At 44.5% G+C, this 14,345-nt stretch overlaps 1 protein-coding gene across 1 annotated transcript in view; it reads right to left on the bottom strand.

The window, feature by feature from the left end:
* TSPAN33 (tetraspanin 33) overlaps positions 1-14,345 on the bottom strand; it is a 24,269-nt gene that overhangs the window by 4,333 nt on the left and 5,591 nt on the right. Inside the window, exons 2-5 of the mRNA XM_004677031.2 lie at positions 2,382-2,439; positions 1,640-1,767; positions 1,252-1,326; positions 191-286 (exon numbers count right to left, since the gene is read on the bottom strand). Of these exons, the coding sequence (XP_004677088.1) occupies positions 191-286; positions 1,252-1,326; positions 1,640-1,767; positions 2,382-2,439 (357 nt within the window). The remainder of the gene's footprint in view (positions 1-190; positions 287-1,251; positions 1,327-1,639; positions 1,768-2,381; positions 2,440-14,345) is intronic.

Genomic DNA, 14,345 nt, shown 5'->3' with positions numbered 1-14,345 from the left:
AAAAAAAAAGTACTTTTAAAGCACTCTACTGTGTATGGTATTTTCCCCCAAAATTGCTAGAATCCATGACCTGTGCGATAATGAAGAAGCCATACGCCTGGGGAATGAAGCATCACTTGAGACTGCATTAACCTTGTGCCATAACCTCCCAGGCCACTAGGTTCCCCTCACCCCCACTCTTAGCTCATACCTTCTTCTGGCCAAAATCAATAAGGTTCTGCAGGTCCAAGTCGTCTCGGTAGTGCACAATGGCATTATTGATGATTTCACTCACTTTCCCCCGAGCCTGCCAGAGAAACGAGTAGTGAATCACAACACAGGACTAACCCTTCATGTGTTCCTCCCTGCAGAAATAAGGGTAAGACAGTGGTCATCCTTCTTTAAGTTGGTCTTGAAATCAGAGCCTATTGTAAGTGATTAAAAATGGCCAGTTCCAAAGTCCACTCACCCCTGCTACCAGTGAGCAAGAGAAATACTGAGCCTGCTATTGCCACTTCCCAGAGCCACATTTCAAAATAAAGCTTTGTTTGTCTTTTTGAACAGGATTGCCACAAAGTACTTGTTGATAAATGTAGAGCTACCACTTTTTTTTTTTTTGAGAACAGTTTACTGAGCTGAGCACTGACCTCTAGTGGATGTGAGAGAATTGCAACTCTTTAGGGTCAGTACTAGGATCATTTTTAGAATCTCACTAAGGGCATTCTGAATGAACTCAGTGGCTCTCCGCTCCATGACCTCTTCCTTTGCTTTGTTGCTTTTCTCAGTTTTTCCTATCCATAGTCCCATATTCTGCACTGACAATCATTTGCCCTTTGGGGCTGGGTTTCTGGTTCCAGATACGTAAGCACCGCCCAAAACCTTGCTTACTTTCCCCCATCCTTCCTTTTGTTTATGCCAATAAATAACTTTTAAAAGAAATAAAAGGCTCTTCATGTTGTCTGTGGTTCACTTGATAATTGTTTTCCTCAATCACTTTCCATTAACATTTACAGATTATTTTAACTTTGTGTTCATGAAATTTACTTCACTGATGGTCTCTCAGGCTATCAGAAGAAAACATCTTACAATATTGAAGTTTTCCTTAAATATGGTGACTTTAAAGATCATTCATTCGTCCCTCAGGAGACCCTTTCAAAGGCTGAATCTTCCCAGGGGAAGGAGTGCCGTGGCTAATTAATCAGGTGAAACAAAGACAGAGCCGTCTCTTCCTCCCTCTGGTCCACACCGAAGGCCCTTGGCTCCCAACACTACCTTGTCTGAGAAGACAAAGCCGAGGACCCCCGCCGCCAGCTGCAGGAGGAACACGATGGTGAGGCAAAGTGAGAACTGCAGGAAGCAGGGAGAGGAGACAGTCCATCACCTCCTGGGCAGTGGCCCCTCCAAGGTCATGAAGAGAACAGGGTGAGGGCCACGGGCTGCTTTTCCCAGATGCCCCCCAAACACATGATGGAGGCCAGTGCCCCTGGGACAGACTTGGAGGCTACTCTGCGGGTTACATGGGCTGAGCTCTATGGTGAAGAGTGGGCAGCACAGACCTCGGGGTAGGCTGGGACAGGGATTGACAGGTTGTGCTCAGGAGGCTGAGAGGCACACGGAGGAAGGGGCCACGGTTTTTCTGGGGGGGGCCTTGACCACTCACTGTCTGCAGGAGGCAGATGTTCTCACGGAGGGATCCAATACAGCCGCAGAAGGTGAGCAGGAACATGAGAACGCCCACCACGATCAGCAGGATAGCAGGGTCCACTGCCAGGCAGGCCAAGGCTGCTTCTGGGGAGGGGTCTGTCTCTTAGTCCGACCTGTCCACTGAGGGTGCACCCCGGGATGCTGGGGAGCCTGTCTCTGGGGGGCAATCTCCAGTCTGGATGGGTGAAGGTTATGGGGAGGCAGGACTGCCCTCCCATGAGGAGAACAGAAAGGGCCCAGAAGAGCGTGTGGCATTTAACTTGAGGAACTACAAGTACGAGCCTTTGTTTCTGGGCTTAAGAGAGGAGAGCCCGCTTTCGCTCCAGAAAAGAATTAGAATGGCATTGCAGATTTAGTTTCCTGGAGACTTTGTGCAGTGAACTGGGAATGGTTGAGTAGCCCAATGACAGGGCTAGTGAGGGACAAAGGCTCATTGGTCCCAGGGGCCTGCCTTCTTTCCTAGATACTTCTAAGGCTAAGGCTACAGTGTGGGCTCATCTTGGAAGATGTGGGGGTTCAGGGACATGCGGGAGAAACATCACGGGGGGCTGGATGTGTTGGGGCCGGCCCCTGAGATTTGGCTGGAAGGTGGCTGCCACCTTGATCCCACAGCTTGTACAGGAAGCAGAGTAGAGGGCCAGGGCTGAGGAGGAAAGAGCACAAGTCGTAGGGAGGTGGGAGAGGTATCTGGAGCTCACCTGCGTGCTTCATCAGCCGAGCGTACACGCCCACGGCTACCATCACCATGGAAATCACCTGTGGACACAGGAATGAACCAGAACCTGAGATTTCTGCCACCTGAGAGCCCTGATCACATGAGTAACCATAAGGCAGGACAGGAGGAGGATGACTTCTGCAGCACCCAAAGGTGGCATCCTTCTCCCGGGGATACTGTTGATAGTGTCTGTCAGGGCTTTGCTGTGCTTTCACCAAGATAATCTCATTCGATTTGCATTATTTTGTGAGGCAGCTATCACCCCCATTTTACATATTAGGACATTAAAGCACAACACTGGAGGGGAGAGAATTAATCAGGCTTTTTGCACCATTGGCCTCTGTGGCTTTCACCTGCTGTGTGGCCGCAGGGAGCGAGGGTGCCAGCACGTGCACCTGGTGGGGCCCATGTAATGCGCACACCTGTGCCTAGAGGTCAGAAGGGTGGCGTCACTCAGAGGAAGGCTACGAGAAGACGCGTGGCCACAGAAGAGACAGACCATGCGAGAATGCCAGAGAAGGAGTAAAGATTCGCCGGGACTGGGAGGCTGAGCTGCCTCCCAAGCCTCTCAGCACCCCCTGCCTTGCCAGCCTGCAGGCCTCACACTACCAACATGGGCTTAGGAACCAGTGGGCCCATGCCGGGCTAATCTGAGCCTCATTATCTTTATCGGATGATAAAAGTTGAAAACAAATGCAACTAGGGGCCTCTCTGGTGGCGCAGGAGGTTAAGACGCAGTGCTATGAAGCTATCTGCAGCCACTACAGCAGGAGTTTGATCCCTGGCCAGGGAGCAGACACACTCCTGACCCGCCCACTGCTCCCCTCAGCAGTGTATTTCAGTAGATCTGCCTGTTCTGCTCCCCTTGCTGTCTCTGGTGAATCATCTCTGGCCTGCACCCCATTTATTTATGTATGCATAAATAAATCTTTTGGGCAAAAAACAAAAGTGCCTCTAATAAGATTACTGTGAAAATCAAATCAATAATGCATGGCAAGTATTTAGCACAACACTTGACAATAAATGTCTACTATTATTGCTAGTCACATGGATATTCTGGGAAGTTCTGAATTCTCCATCTCTGTCAATGGGCAGGTCTGAAAGCTAACGCATTCTCAGTAGACACTCTTCCAGCGCACCATCCTCCCTGGAGGCTGACTTGGTGTCCCATGCCAGGATGAAGGGCCCTACCAGTGTGAAGCATGGGCGCACATGTGCTAAGTGTCACAGATGCCTTGGCAAAGGCAGCTTATCCCAACGTGGAGGGCTGGAGGAGCTTAGACGTATCAAACTTCCTGGCTCCCTAAGACAACAAACCCATGAGGACACCCAGAGCTCTCAAAAGGTCTTCTGTGCCCCAGCTGCACCCAGGTCTTTGGAGGTACAAGGCAGTCCTGTATGTACATCTCTCCACCACCCTATTTTTGTTCCCAGTCCCCAGGCTGGGGCTACACAGCAGCTGGCTGTCACCATGGCAATAGCTGGGGCCAAGCTCTGGCTGGTGGGAGTTCTCAGCCCGGCTCAGTAGGGAAGAAGATGGCTGGCTAGATTCCACTGTCCTACAAGACAGAAACCAGCTGGAAGGGGTACTAGGGGCTGTTGTGGGAGACGGGAACTGGGTAACAGGCATCAGGAGAGGATCAGGCCAGTCCCTCAGTAGAGAGATGTTTTTCCTTGGGGGCTTCCTTTATTACTAAGGCCCTCTGCCACCTGATGTGCTTGGCAATAAACAAGGACTCTCAGCTAAAACCACACCTTTGAGGACCTTTCATGGTCTGTATACACAGCCCCTTCTCCTTGCCCTCAGCGCCCCCAGCCCCCCTCATTTGACACTGCCTTGACGCAGGGCTGGTGTTATCTGCTGTCCAGGAGAGAGGGAACTGCTTGCAGAGCTGCTTGTGGGGGTAGGGGAGGCAGCTGGCTGCTTGTCCCCCAGTCTTACCAAACTCAGAGAGCAAGGGGGACTGGGCGGGAGGAAGGAAACCACAGGGCAGATCCCAGTCACCCCACTGAGTGATGGAGCATCTCTGCCCTTTAAAATTCGCCACAGCCAATTACAGTTCTGAATATCACTTCACTGAATCATTTAAAAATATGTATCTGCTCTTTATTTCTGTTACTCCCAGGCTCTGTGCTGTTTTTTCACATGCTGCATTTTCACCAGGGTGGATAACTTTCCACACAGATGATTAAATCAAGATAGGATAAGTAGAGAAAGGACAGGCATCAAGGGTAACGTACTTCCATTTGAGGGCCTGATAGGACAGCTGTTGTCCACCTTTATGTGTGATAAGGTACAACAGTGTCCTCCTCAAAGACAGCTATTTCCTAATTTCCAGAACCTGCGAGGTTGTTATCTTTATGCCCAAAGGGAGTTGCAAGGATCCTGAGATGGGAAGATTTCCCCAGGGAGCCCTATCCAGGCATGTGCCCCCCTTAAGGGCCCTGATACGTGAAAGAAACATGTCATTAGACAGTTTTCTTGTTGTGAACATCATCAACGTCACAGTAAATTCATAGTAGTTGGGCTCAGCTTTTCCTCTCATCATCACAAACAAATGTTTCACAAGGTATTGCCAGGGATGAACTTCTGTGTCTGGGCGTCAAACCAGGTCATTAGAAGTTTCTCCCTCCCTATCTGACAGAGGCCCTTCTTGAAGTCTGGTTGATCTGCGTGAAGCAGATCTTTGAGCAACTCTGTCACTTTGTTTTTGTTCAAGACTGGAGCTATGGTGGCAAGCAAAACCCATCACTGAGTTTCCACTTTCGTGGTCCTTAATCACTTTATTTATTTTTTGTTATTTTAAAAAAGACTTTTTATTTATTTATGCTTACAGAACTGGGATACAGGCCAGAGGTGTGGTGGGTGAGAGGATTCATCAGAGACAGAGTGGGGGAAAGAACAGGCAGATCAACTGAAATACACTGCTGAGGGGAGCAGTGGGCAAGACAGGAGAGGTTTGCCACGCCATGTGGATCAGCTCCCTGGCTGGGGGATGGAACTCATGCTGCCGTGGCTTTGGGGAGCTTCATAGTGTGGAACTTTAACCCGTTGCGCCACCAGGGAGAGCCCCTTAATCACTTTTAATTTCATTTCCAAGTCACCTGACATGGCCTCTCACTGGCAACATCAACAGTGGATCAGACACCACGATGAACAAACAACACGAGATGAAAGCAAACACAGAGGAAATGATTCTATCAAGACACAAGGTAAATCCGAGAGGCAGCTGCCAGAGTAAAATGCTTCCATGTTCCCACAGCTCCAGTGTCACGAGGTGATAGGAAACCTGTGGCACTGTTATATATGTGCCCTGACATTGACCAAATCTTATAATGCAGCACAAGACCATATAATCACAAGGTGCCTGTGAGAGGGGGCTGTGAGGGTCAGAGTGAGAGCAGGCGACATGACAATGTAAACAGAATCTGGATGAGGTGGCGTGCTGGCCAGGGCTTTGAGCGGCCTCTACAAGCTGGACAAAGTCAGGAAGTGGTTGACTCCCAGAGCACCCAGGAGGGGCACGACCCTGCTGACATCTTGACTTTAGCCCAGTGAGACCCACTTAGATTTCCACATCCAATTTGTCAGCTGCTATGCATAAGGTGCTGTGAGAACTACAAAGATGAGGTCCCTACCCTTAGGGGATTTATTATAATCTCTGGGCTATAGGAAAGAGGGGCAAGAGCATCCGCAGCCTAAAGCAGTGGTTCTGCTGCTATGACAATGGAGGGAGCAGAACTCAAAGCTCCTGATGACTGAGCTGTGCCAGACAGTAAGTCCTCACTTAATGCCAGTATGTTCTTGGAAACTGCGTGTTTAAATGGCAGGAAATGAAAGCAGGCCCTCGAGTAACTTCATTTCATTGAACACGGCTATGCCTATTTCTCATCAACGTTATAGCGAACAACATACAACAGAACCTCTGGCATGGGGCCGGGCAACAGTAGTTCTGAATGTCTTCCAGGTGTTTCCAATGTGCAGCCAAGCTGGAGAACTACAAGCCTAAAGCACACTCAGTCAGGGAGCTGGAAATGCAGGTGCAGCCTACATTTGAAATCAAGATTAAGACTTGAATGTTATTGTTAATATTTAATGGAACCATTAATGATACCACTCACCTGTAGCTCGCTAGTCAGCACTAAAACTCTGCGTTTCTGTTACTGCTCTGCCTCCTCCTGGACTCACAGCTCGCCCTCACACTTCTATCCCTGCCCACACCTCCCACCCTGAATTCCTCAAAGCTCCTGCCATTCCAGAGGCAGAGCTGCTGCTGTTAATAGCACAGCATTTCAGAGCTGACTAGAACTTTAGAAATGAGCTCAGCTACTCACCTCTTTTTTATAGACGAGGCCAAAAGAACAAAGTGTCACTTGACCAGATGCACATGGGTGCAGAGGCAACATCTGGACTAAGCCCAATTTTCAATCTCAGTCTGGTACTTTCCACTCTATCAGTCTTTACCACAAAATCCTTCTGACACCCACAGTATCACCAATGACCTCCTTTCATGATGAGGCTGGAGATAAAGACATTTCTCAGAAAGGCTTTTCATATTCTGGCTAGAATGAAGCCTCGCTGGGAACTTTTAACAGTGAGGCACAGTTTTTAAAATAGCTGAGTCCAGCAAAAGGCATGTTCCTGAAGAGTTGTCAATCAACTTATGTAAGATAATTTGCACGCAACAAAGCCTTTATCCTTATGTAAGGTGAGTAATCACCTTATAATGAAAATAGCCATCCCCTGGGCTCCTTGGAAAAAATAGCTGATTCTAGGACTGAGGTAGGGAATATACAAGATAAGCCTTGAGGATGCATCTTATAGTGCCCAAAAGTAAGGAAAGGCTCAAACACAGATAAAACCAAGACCCCATGTTGATGTGGGTATCCCAAAGAGACATTAAAAAAAAGTGTGGAATTACTATCCTATATACAAAATAAATATCCATGAGTTCATATGGACATAAATGACTTAACAAATAAATGAGGGAGAAAAGACAAATCTGCCATTTTGAAGAATTCCAAGAAATAATGCATACTGCACCCCCCCAAAAGGTGGAACCTACCTCCTCACTGCTACAGTGGGGGCTGTACATCCCAACTTCCTTCACAAGAGTACAGTATGGAAAAGCAAAGGAAAGACTTAACCAGACAGTTTAACTGATAAACACCACCTCATCAAGGTGACCAGGTGAATATCAGCAGTGGCAACTCATGGCTGTAACACAACATGATGCAATGAAAATGGCACTGTGGGGCCCTCCCCAGTGGCACGATGGTTTAAAGTGCAGCACTATGAAGCTGTCCACAGCCACCACGAGTTAAATCCTCAGCCAGGGAGCTGACCCACATGGTGTAGCAGACCTCTCCTATCTCACCCACTGCTCCCCTCAGCAGTGTATTTCAGTCAGTCTGCTTGTTCTGTTCCCCACTCTGTCTCTGGGAGAGCCTCTCACTACCCTCCACACCTCTAGCCTGTACCCCAGTTCTTGTATGCATAAATAAGTAAATCTCTAAAAAACGAACAAAAAAAATGGCACTTTGCCTCTTTGGTGTTCCTCTTCCAAGCCCCCAGAAAAATCATGAGAAAAACATCAGGCAAGTTCCATTAGTGGGCTGGTCATTCATTGTATGAAATATCTGACCAATACTCCCCAAAACTGTCAAGGTCATCAAAACACGAACAACAAAAACCTATAGAGACATGACAACTAAACGAACTTTTGTGTCCTGAATAGGATCCTGGAAAAGAAGTAAAATCAAAGAAAATCTTAATAAAGTCAGAACCTCTGAAAATGTCATCAGCTGTGATAAACGTATCATACTCAAGATGTCAAATAAGAGAACCTGGATGTGGGCGCTCTCTGTACTGGCCTCAGTGTTTTGGTATAATTAAGCAGTTCTAAATAAATATATGTATATTTTTAAAGATTTATTTATTTGTGCATACAGAACTGGGGTACAGGCCAGAGGTGCACAGGTAGTGAGAGGATTCACCAGACACAGAGTGGGGAGCAGAACAGGCAGATCGACAAAGTACACTGCTGAGGGGAGCAGGGGGCAGGTCAGGAGAGGTCTGCCATGCCATGTGGTCACCAGGCAGGGTTCAAACTCATGCTGAAGTGGCTTTAGCTTCTCAGTGTTGTGCCTTAACCCGCTGCGCCACCAGGGAGGGCCCTAAATGTATATATTTTTAAAAGCTACCCCTTTTTTGTTAGTTTTATTGATTCACATTTTGGGGGAACATTTTTAAACTGAGTTATAATTGGCATATTAGTTTCAGGTGTTTAACATAACTTGCTATGTATATATTCTGCTAATTTCAACCCTGTTTAGTTAATATCCATCACTATAAATAGTCACAAATTATTTTCCGTGTGATGAGAACTTTTAAGATCTATTTTTCTTGGCAACTTTCATAGTTATCATGCTATATATTACTTTCTTTATATATATAAAGTTTCAGAGCCTTTACCATTTTGCCTGACCCTCCACCTTCAGCCTCTGTCAACCATAGATCAGGTCTCTGTATTTGTGAGCTTCTGTTTTTTGGTTTTTTTTTAATTCCACATTTAGGTGAGATCATATGGCATTGTGTCTTTCTCTCGAAGTCTCACTTCATTTAGCAAAATATCCTCCAGGTCCACACATGATACTACAAGTGGCAATGTGCATACTTTTCTGTGGCTTGGGTAATATTCCATTGAATATTTATTTCTATCAGCATTTCTTTATCCATTCATCCAATGATGGAAACTTAGGTGGCTTCCATGTCTTGTTTATTGTACAAATGCTGCAACGAGCACATGGGTGCACATATCTCTTTGAGTTTTCATTTTCTTTCAGTAAGTACCCAGAAGTAGAATTACTGATAATGAAAGTTACATAGTTCTATTTTTTGAATTTTTTTGAGGAAGCTCCAGATTGTCTTATAGCGCCTGCTGTAATTTTCATTCCCATTAACAGAGCACAAGGATTCCCTTTTCTCCACATCCTCACCAACATTTGTTATTTCTTGTCTTTTTTATTTTTGTTTTATCTTGGGGAAGAGATCCTGGATTGACATAACTTCTTTATGAAACTGCAAATGGAGAGAAATAAAATTGAAAAAAATACGTACTCCTTCATGAATGTGCACGTCATCCTTGCACCAAGGCCATGCTTAATCTTCTCTGTGTTGTTCCAATTGTAGGATATATGCTGTCAAAACAAGTGCTTCTTGTCTCTTTTACAACCCTTTGGAATGGGTATGAGGTAATATCTCATTATAGCGTAACTTGCATTTTCCTGATGATTAGTGAATCTGAACATTGTTCATGTACTATTTGGAGTCTCTCCATTTATTGCTATTTAGTTGTATGAGTTCTTTATGTATTTTGGATTTTAATCCTTTGTAAGACATATGATATTCAAATATTTTCTCCTTTTCAAGTAGGTTGCTGTCTCATTTTGATAATTTTCTTTGTTGAGCAAAATTTTTTTTAATTTGATACAGTCCCACTTGTTTATTTTTGCTTCTGATGTCAGATCCAAAAAATTATCAAGATTAAATTAGAATTAGAGGTGCCTACCACCTATATATCCTAGGAGTTTTAGGTCTTACACTCGGTTCTTTAATGTGTAAGATCATGGTCGATTTTCATTCTTATACAAGTGGCTGCCCAGTTCTTCCAACACCATTTACTGGTGAGACTGTTTTTTTCCCATTGTATATCCTTGGCTCATCTGTTGTAAATCAATATATATGTGGGTTTATTTGTGGGCTCTGTATTCTGTTCCATTCATATATGTTTGCTTTTAAGCCAATATCATACTGTTTTGATTACTACAGCTTTGTAAAACTGTTTGAAATCAGGGAGAGTGATGCCAACAGCTTTGTTCCTTTTTCTCAGATTACTTTATTTGGGGTCTTTCGTGGTTCCACAGAAATTTTAGAATTGTCTGTTCTATTTCTGTGAAGAAATGCCTTTAGAATTTTGCACTAAATTTGTAGCTTGCTTTAAGTAATGCAATTTAACAATATTTACTCTTCCAATTCATGAGCCCAAATATCTTTCAATTTATTTGTGTTTCCTTCAATTTCTTTCATCAGTGTCAGAGTATACAGGCTTTTTACCTCCCTGATTAAATTTATTCCTATATATTTTCTTCTTTTTTTATGTATTTTTATTATGTGTTTTCTTAATTTCTCTGACAGTTATTAGTGTACAGAAATGCAACAGATTCTGTATGTTGGTTTTGTATGCTGCAACTTTACTGAATTTGTTTAGCCTAAGTTTTTTTGATAATATATAGGGAGCTAAATAAATAAATATATCATGTTGTTTGTAAGTAGTGATACTTTCATTTCTTTTCTTTCCAATTTGGCTGCCTTTTGTTTCTTTTTCTTGCCTAATTTCTCTAACTAGGCTTCTAATACTGTATTGAATAAAATTTACATTTTTAAAAAGATTCACTTACATGCAATTTTAAAATTTTAGTAAGGATGACTTCTCCCTACACCAACATTGTAAGGCAACAATCTTAAAACTGTTCACTGACAGAGCTCTGGAAACACACAACGCTTTTCTGGTGTACATATATAATTGTGACATTTTAAATGTTTTCTAAACATTAATATCCTATCGATGGTCTCTAATTTAAAGTCCATATTGAACTTTCCCCAATTATCCCAATAATGTACCCTATAACTGTTTTTGTTTGTTTGTTTGTTTTTATAATGCTCTGGAATCCAACCAAAGATATGTATTGATCAACTCTCTTTTAGCCTGGAAAGAGTTCTGCAATTTCCACAAAAATGACCCTTTTAAATTGTACAGTCCAATAACCTTAAATATGTTCACATTGCTGTGCATCCCTCATCACAAACAGATTCCAGAACTTTTCCATCACCCTAAACAGAAACTCTGTACCCATTAAACACTTCACTCCTCCAAACTCTGGTAACAATTCTGCTTTCATCACTATGGCTTTGCCTATTTTGTACATTCCTAAAACACAGAATCATACAATATATAGCCCTTTGTGTCTGGTTTCTTTCATGTAGCTTAATGTTTTCAAGGTTCCTCCGCCTTGCTGCATGTGTCAGTACTTCGTGACTTTTTGTGGCCTAATAATATTCCACTGAGGGGAGGGAAATACACTGGAAGATGGTGATGGCACATGGGTGATTTAAGATGGGAAACCCAAGGGGATTGCAACTGAGATGGAAAAATGCACAAAAATATATAAAAATAAACTTATAAAAAATAAGAAGACAAGATGAAGTCTCATATAAAAAAATTCCACTGTACAGATAAAACACTGTTGGTTTATTCATTAATCCACCGATGGACATTTTGTTTGTTGATACCTTCTGGCTATTGTGAATAATGTTGTCATAAACACCCAAGTTTATGTTTTTTTGTTGAATACCTGTTTTTCAGTTCTCTTGGGGATATAACCTCTGGATTCCCAGCCCCCCCCTTGACCTCCGGTTATTATCTTGGTGTCCAGAGTTCCTGCTGGTCAAGCTAAAACACAGAGTCAGGCAGAGGCCTCTCACCAGGACAAGTCTTGGAATAGGAACGTACTGGAAGGCCAGTATCTGCTGAAAACAGCAGGCTGACATGGCCAGCCTAACTAGAGCACCTTGACAGGAAATTAAGTGTAAACAGGAGCTAGAGATAGGATGGTTTGGTCAGCAGGAACAATGGAGCCCCCAGGCAGCAGCTCCTATTCACCGCCCCCCAACTTGTGGCAGACATTTGTGTACCCTCATACGCTTCCCCACCACAGACAATTATTCACCTGCAAAATGCGTGCCAGTATATATCCCCCATGTTCTTGCCCACCTTGTCTGAACCTGATTCCCCAGTAAATGTGAGACTGCCTGGAAGAAAGGTGCTGTTAAGTGTTAGCACCTCTAGGTCTCTCCCTTTCTCCCGCTATTGGACTCTGAGTTGTCTTTCCTCTGTCCCGCGCCGCTCCCAGTGCTGCTGCCCACAAGGCGACACATACCCAGGAGCTGAACTGCCAGATCATATGATAATTCCACGTTCAATTTTCTGAGTTGCTGCCTAACTATTTTCCCACAGCAGCTGCAGCATTTTACATTCTCACCAGCAAGGCATGAGGGTTCTAATTTTCCCACATCCTTATTTGTTTTTTGGTTTTTTTAAGATTTATTTACTTAGCATACAGAACTGGGGTACAGGCCAGAAGTGCAGGAGCAGTGAGAGGATTCACCAGAGGCAGAGAGCAGAGTAGAACAGGCAGATCAACAAAGTATACTGCTGAGGGGAGCAGCGGACCGGTCAGGAGAGGTCTGCTACACCCTGTGGGTCACCTCCCTGGCTGGAGACTGAAGTAGCATGAAGCAAAGTGGCTGCTGCGAGCTTCATGGTGCTGTGCTTTAACCCGCTGTACCACCAGGGAGGGCCCCCTTGCAAATAATTGTTCTGACATTTTTTATAATTGCAGCCAGTTGCTTTGCAGACTGCCCCTCATTTTGGATATACCTGATTGCTTCCTCACAATTAAATTCAACGATGTATTACTTACACAAATATGACATTGTTGTATCCTCAGCATATCATGTAAGAAAGCATATTAATTTCTACATGGAAATCCAAAACAATGTTCTAACATAACAGACATATGTCTCTTCATCCCATGAAACAGTGATATGGCAACCCTTTAAAATGTTTCTAGTTCCCCATAATATTTGGTTGTTACTTCTTCTCTACCTTTGCCTTCTGCTAGCTGGTGCAAGGACTTGCTGGCAGATAAGCAGAGCTACATGGGAAAAACAGAAAATGGAGAAAATTCTCTCTATAATCTTGACTTTCTTTCTCCTGAAAACTGGAAAAAAATGAGCCATGCTTATTTTATTTGTGAGAAAAAACCTGATTCTAACCCTTAGAATACTACAGGGCCATCAATACTAAGAAAAGTAAGGTTATAGGGCCGCAAGCAGAAGCCTACACATGTCCTCGTCGCCAATAAATATAGACAAGTTACTTCTTGGAATCTGAAGCTTCAGGCCAAGGTGGTGTAATGAGCCCTGAGGAGTGGGCTGTCTTTACAGAAGGTCCTCAGGGACAACAGGGCGGTCCCCTACCCTATGACTGACTATATATGTCATTTTTATATATGGTATGTTATATATGCAACAGATATAAAAACTTGTCTATAAAATATAAAGATAACATTAATCATTGTCTCCCTCTAGCAAATAATGGGAATGTGAGCAAAGAGGTTCAGAGGCTAAAGGAACTCAAGCTCAAGGTCGGTCCTTGCCTGGACCCAACCACTTCCACTTGTCGGAAGGAGTATTCACCCCAACAGGAGTGATTTCCAACAACAGTAATAGCTGCCTTTTGAGTGCTAAGGGACTGGGCTAAACACCTTGTACACCTGTCTCACTGAATTGTCACCATAACCCTGAGGAGGGTGGTAGTGTCTCCATTTTACAGAGATGATACTGAAAGAACTCAAGTAACGTTCCCCATTTCACTCACTGAGCAGCAGAGGAGGGGCTGGCACTGAGGTCCACGCTGGACCTGCCTTCCCGGCTCTGCTCTCACACCCCAGGGCAGCAGACATTGCCTTGGGGCATCTCGTGAGGTAGGCAGCAGCAGCACCTCCAGTTCTCCAAGGCCAGCGGCTGGTACTCTCCAAACTGGGGCTTATTAAGGCGAAGATGGGCCAGGTGCCCACAGGGCCCCATAGTGGAGGGAAGTCCCTGGAGTGGAGCCCTGAAAGGGGAAGACACAGCATCCCCACACAGGCCCTGCCCACTCCGGAAAGAAAGCCCAGCCTGGTGGGAATGCAAACTAGTACAACCACTATGGAAAAGTGTCTGGAGGTTCCTCAAGCTGCTAAACATGGAGCTTCCCTACGACCCAGCAATCCCACTCCTAGGTATCTACCCAAAAGACACAAAAACACTGATTGAAAAAGATAC

This window comes from Condylura cristata, unplaced genomic scaffold (genome assembly GCF_000260355.1).
Source record: "Condylura cristata isolate star-nosed mole 26May11 unplaced genomic scaffold, ConCri1.0 scaffold00005, whole genome shotgun sequence".
Classification (NCBI taxonomy): Eukaryota; Metazoa; Chordata; class Mammalia; order Eulipotyphla; family Talpidae; genus Condylura; species Condylura cristata.
Note: the sequence above shows the minus strand (reverse complement) of the source record. Positions and strands in the feature narration are given on the sequence as shown.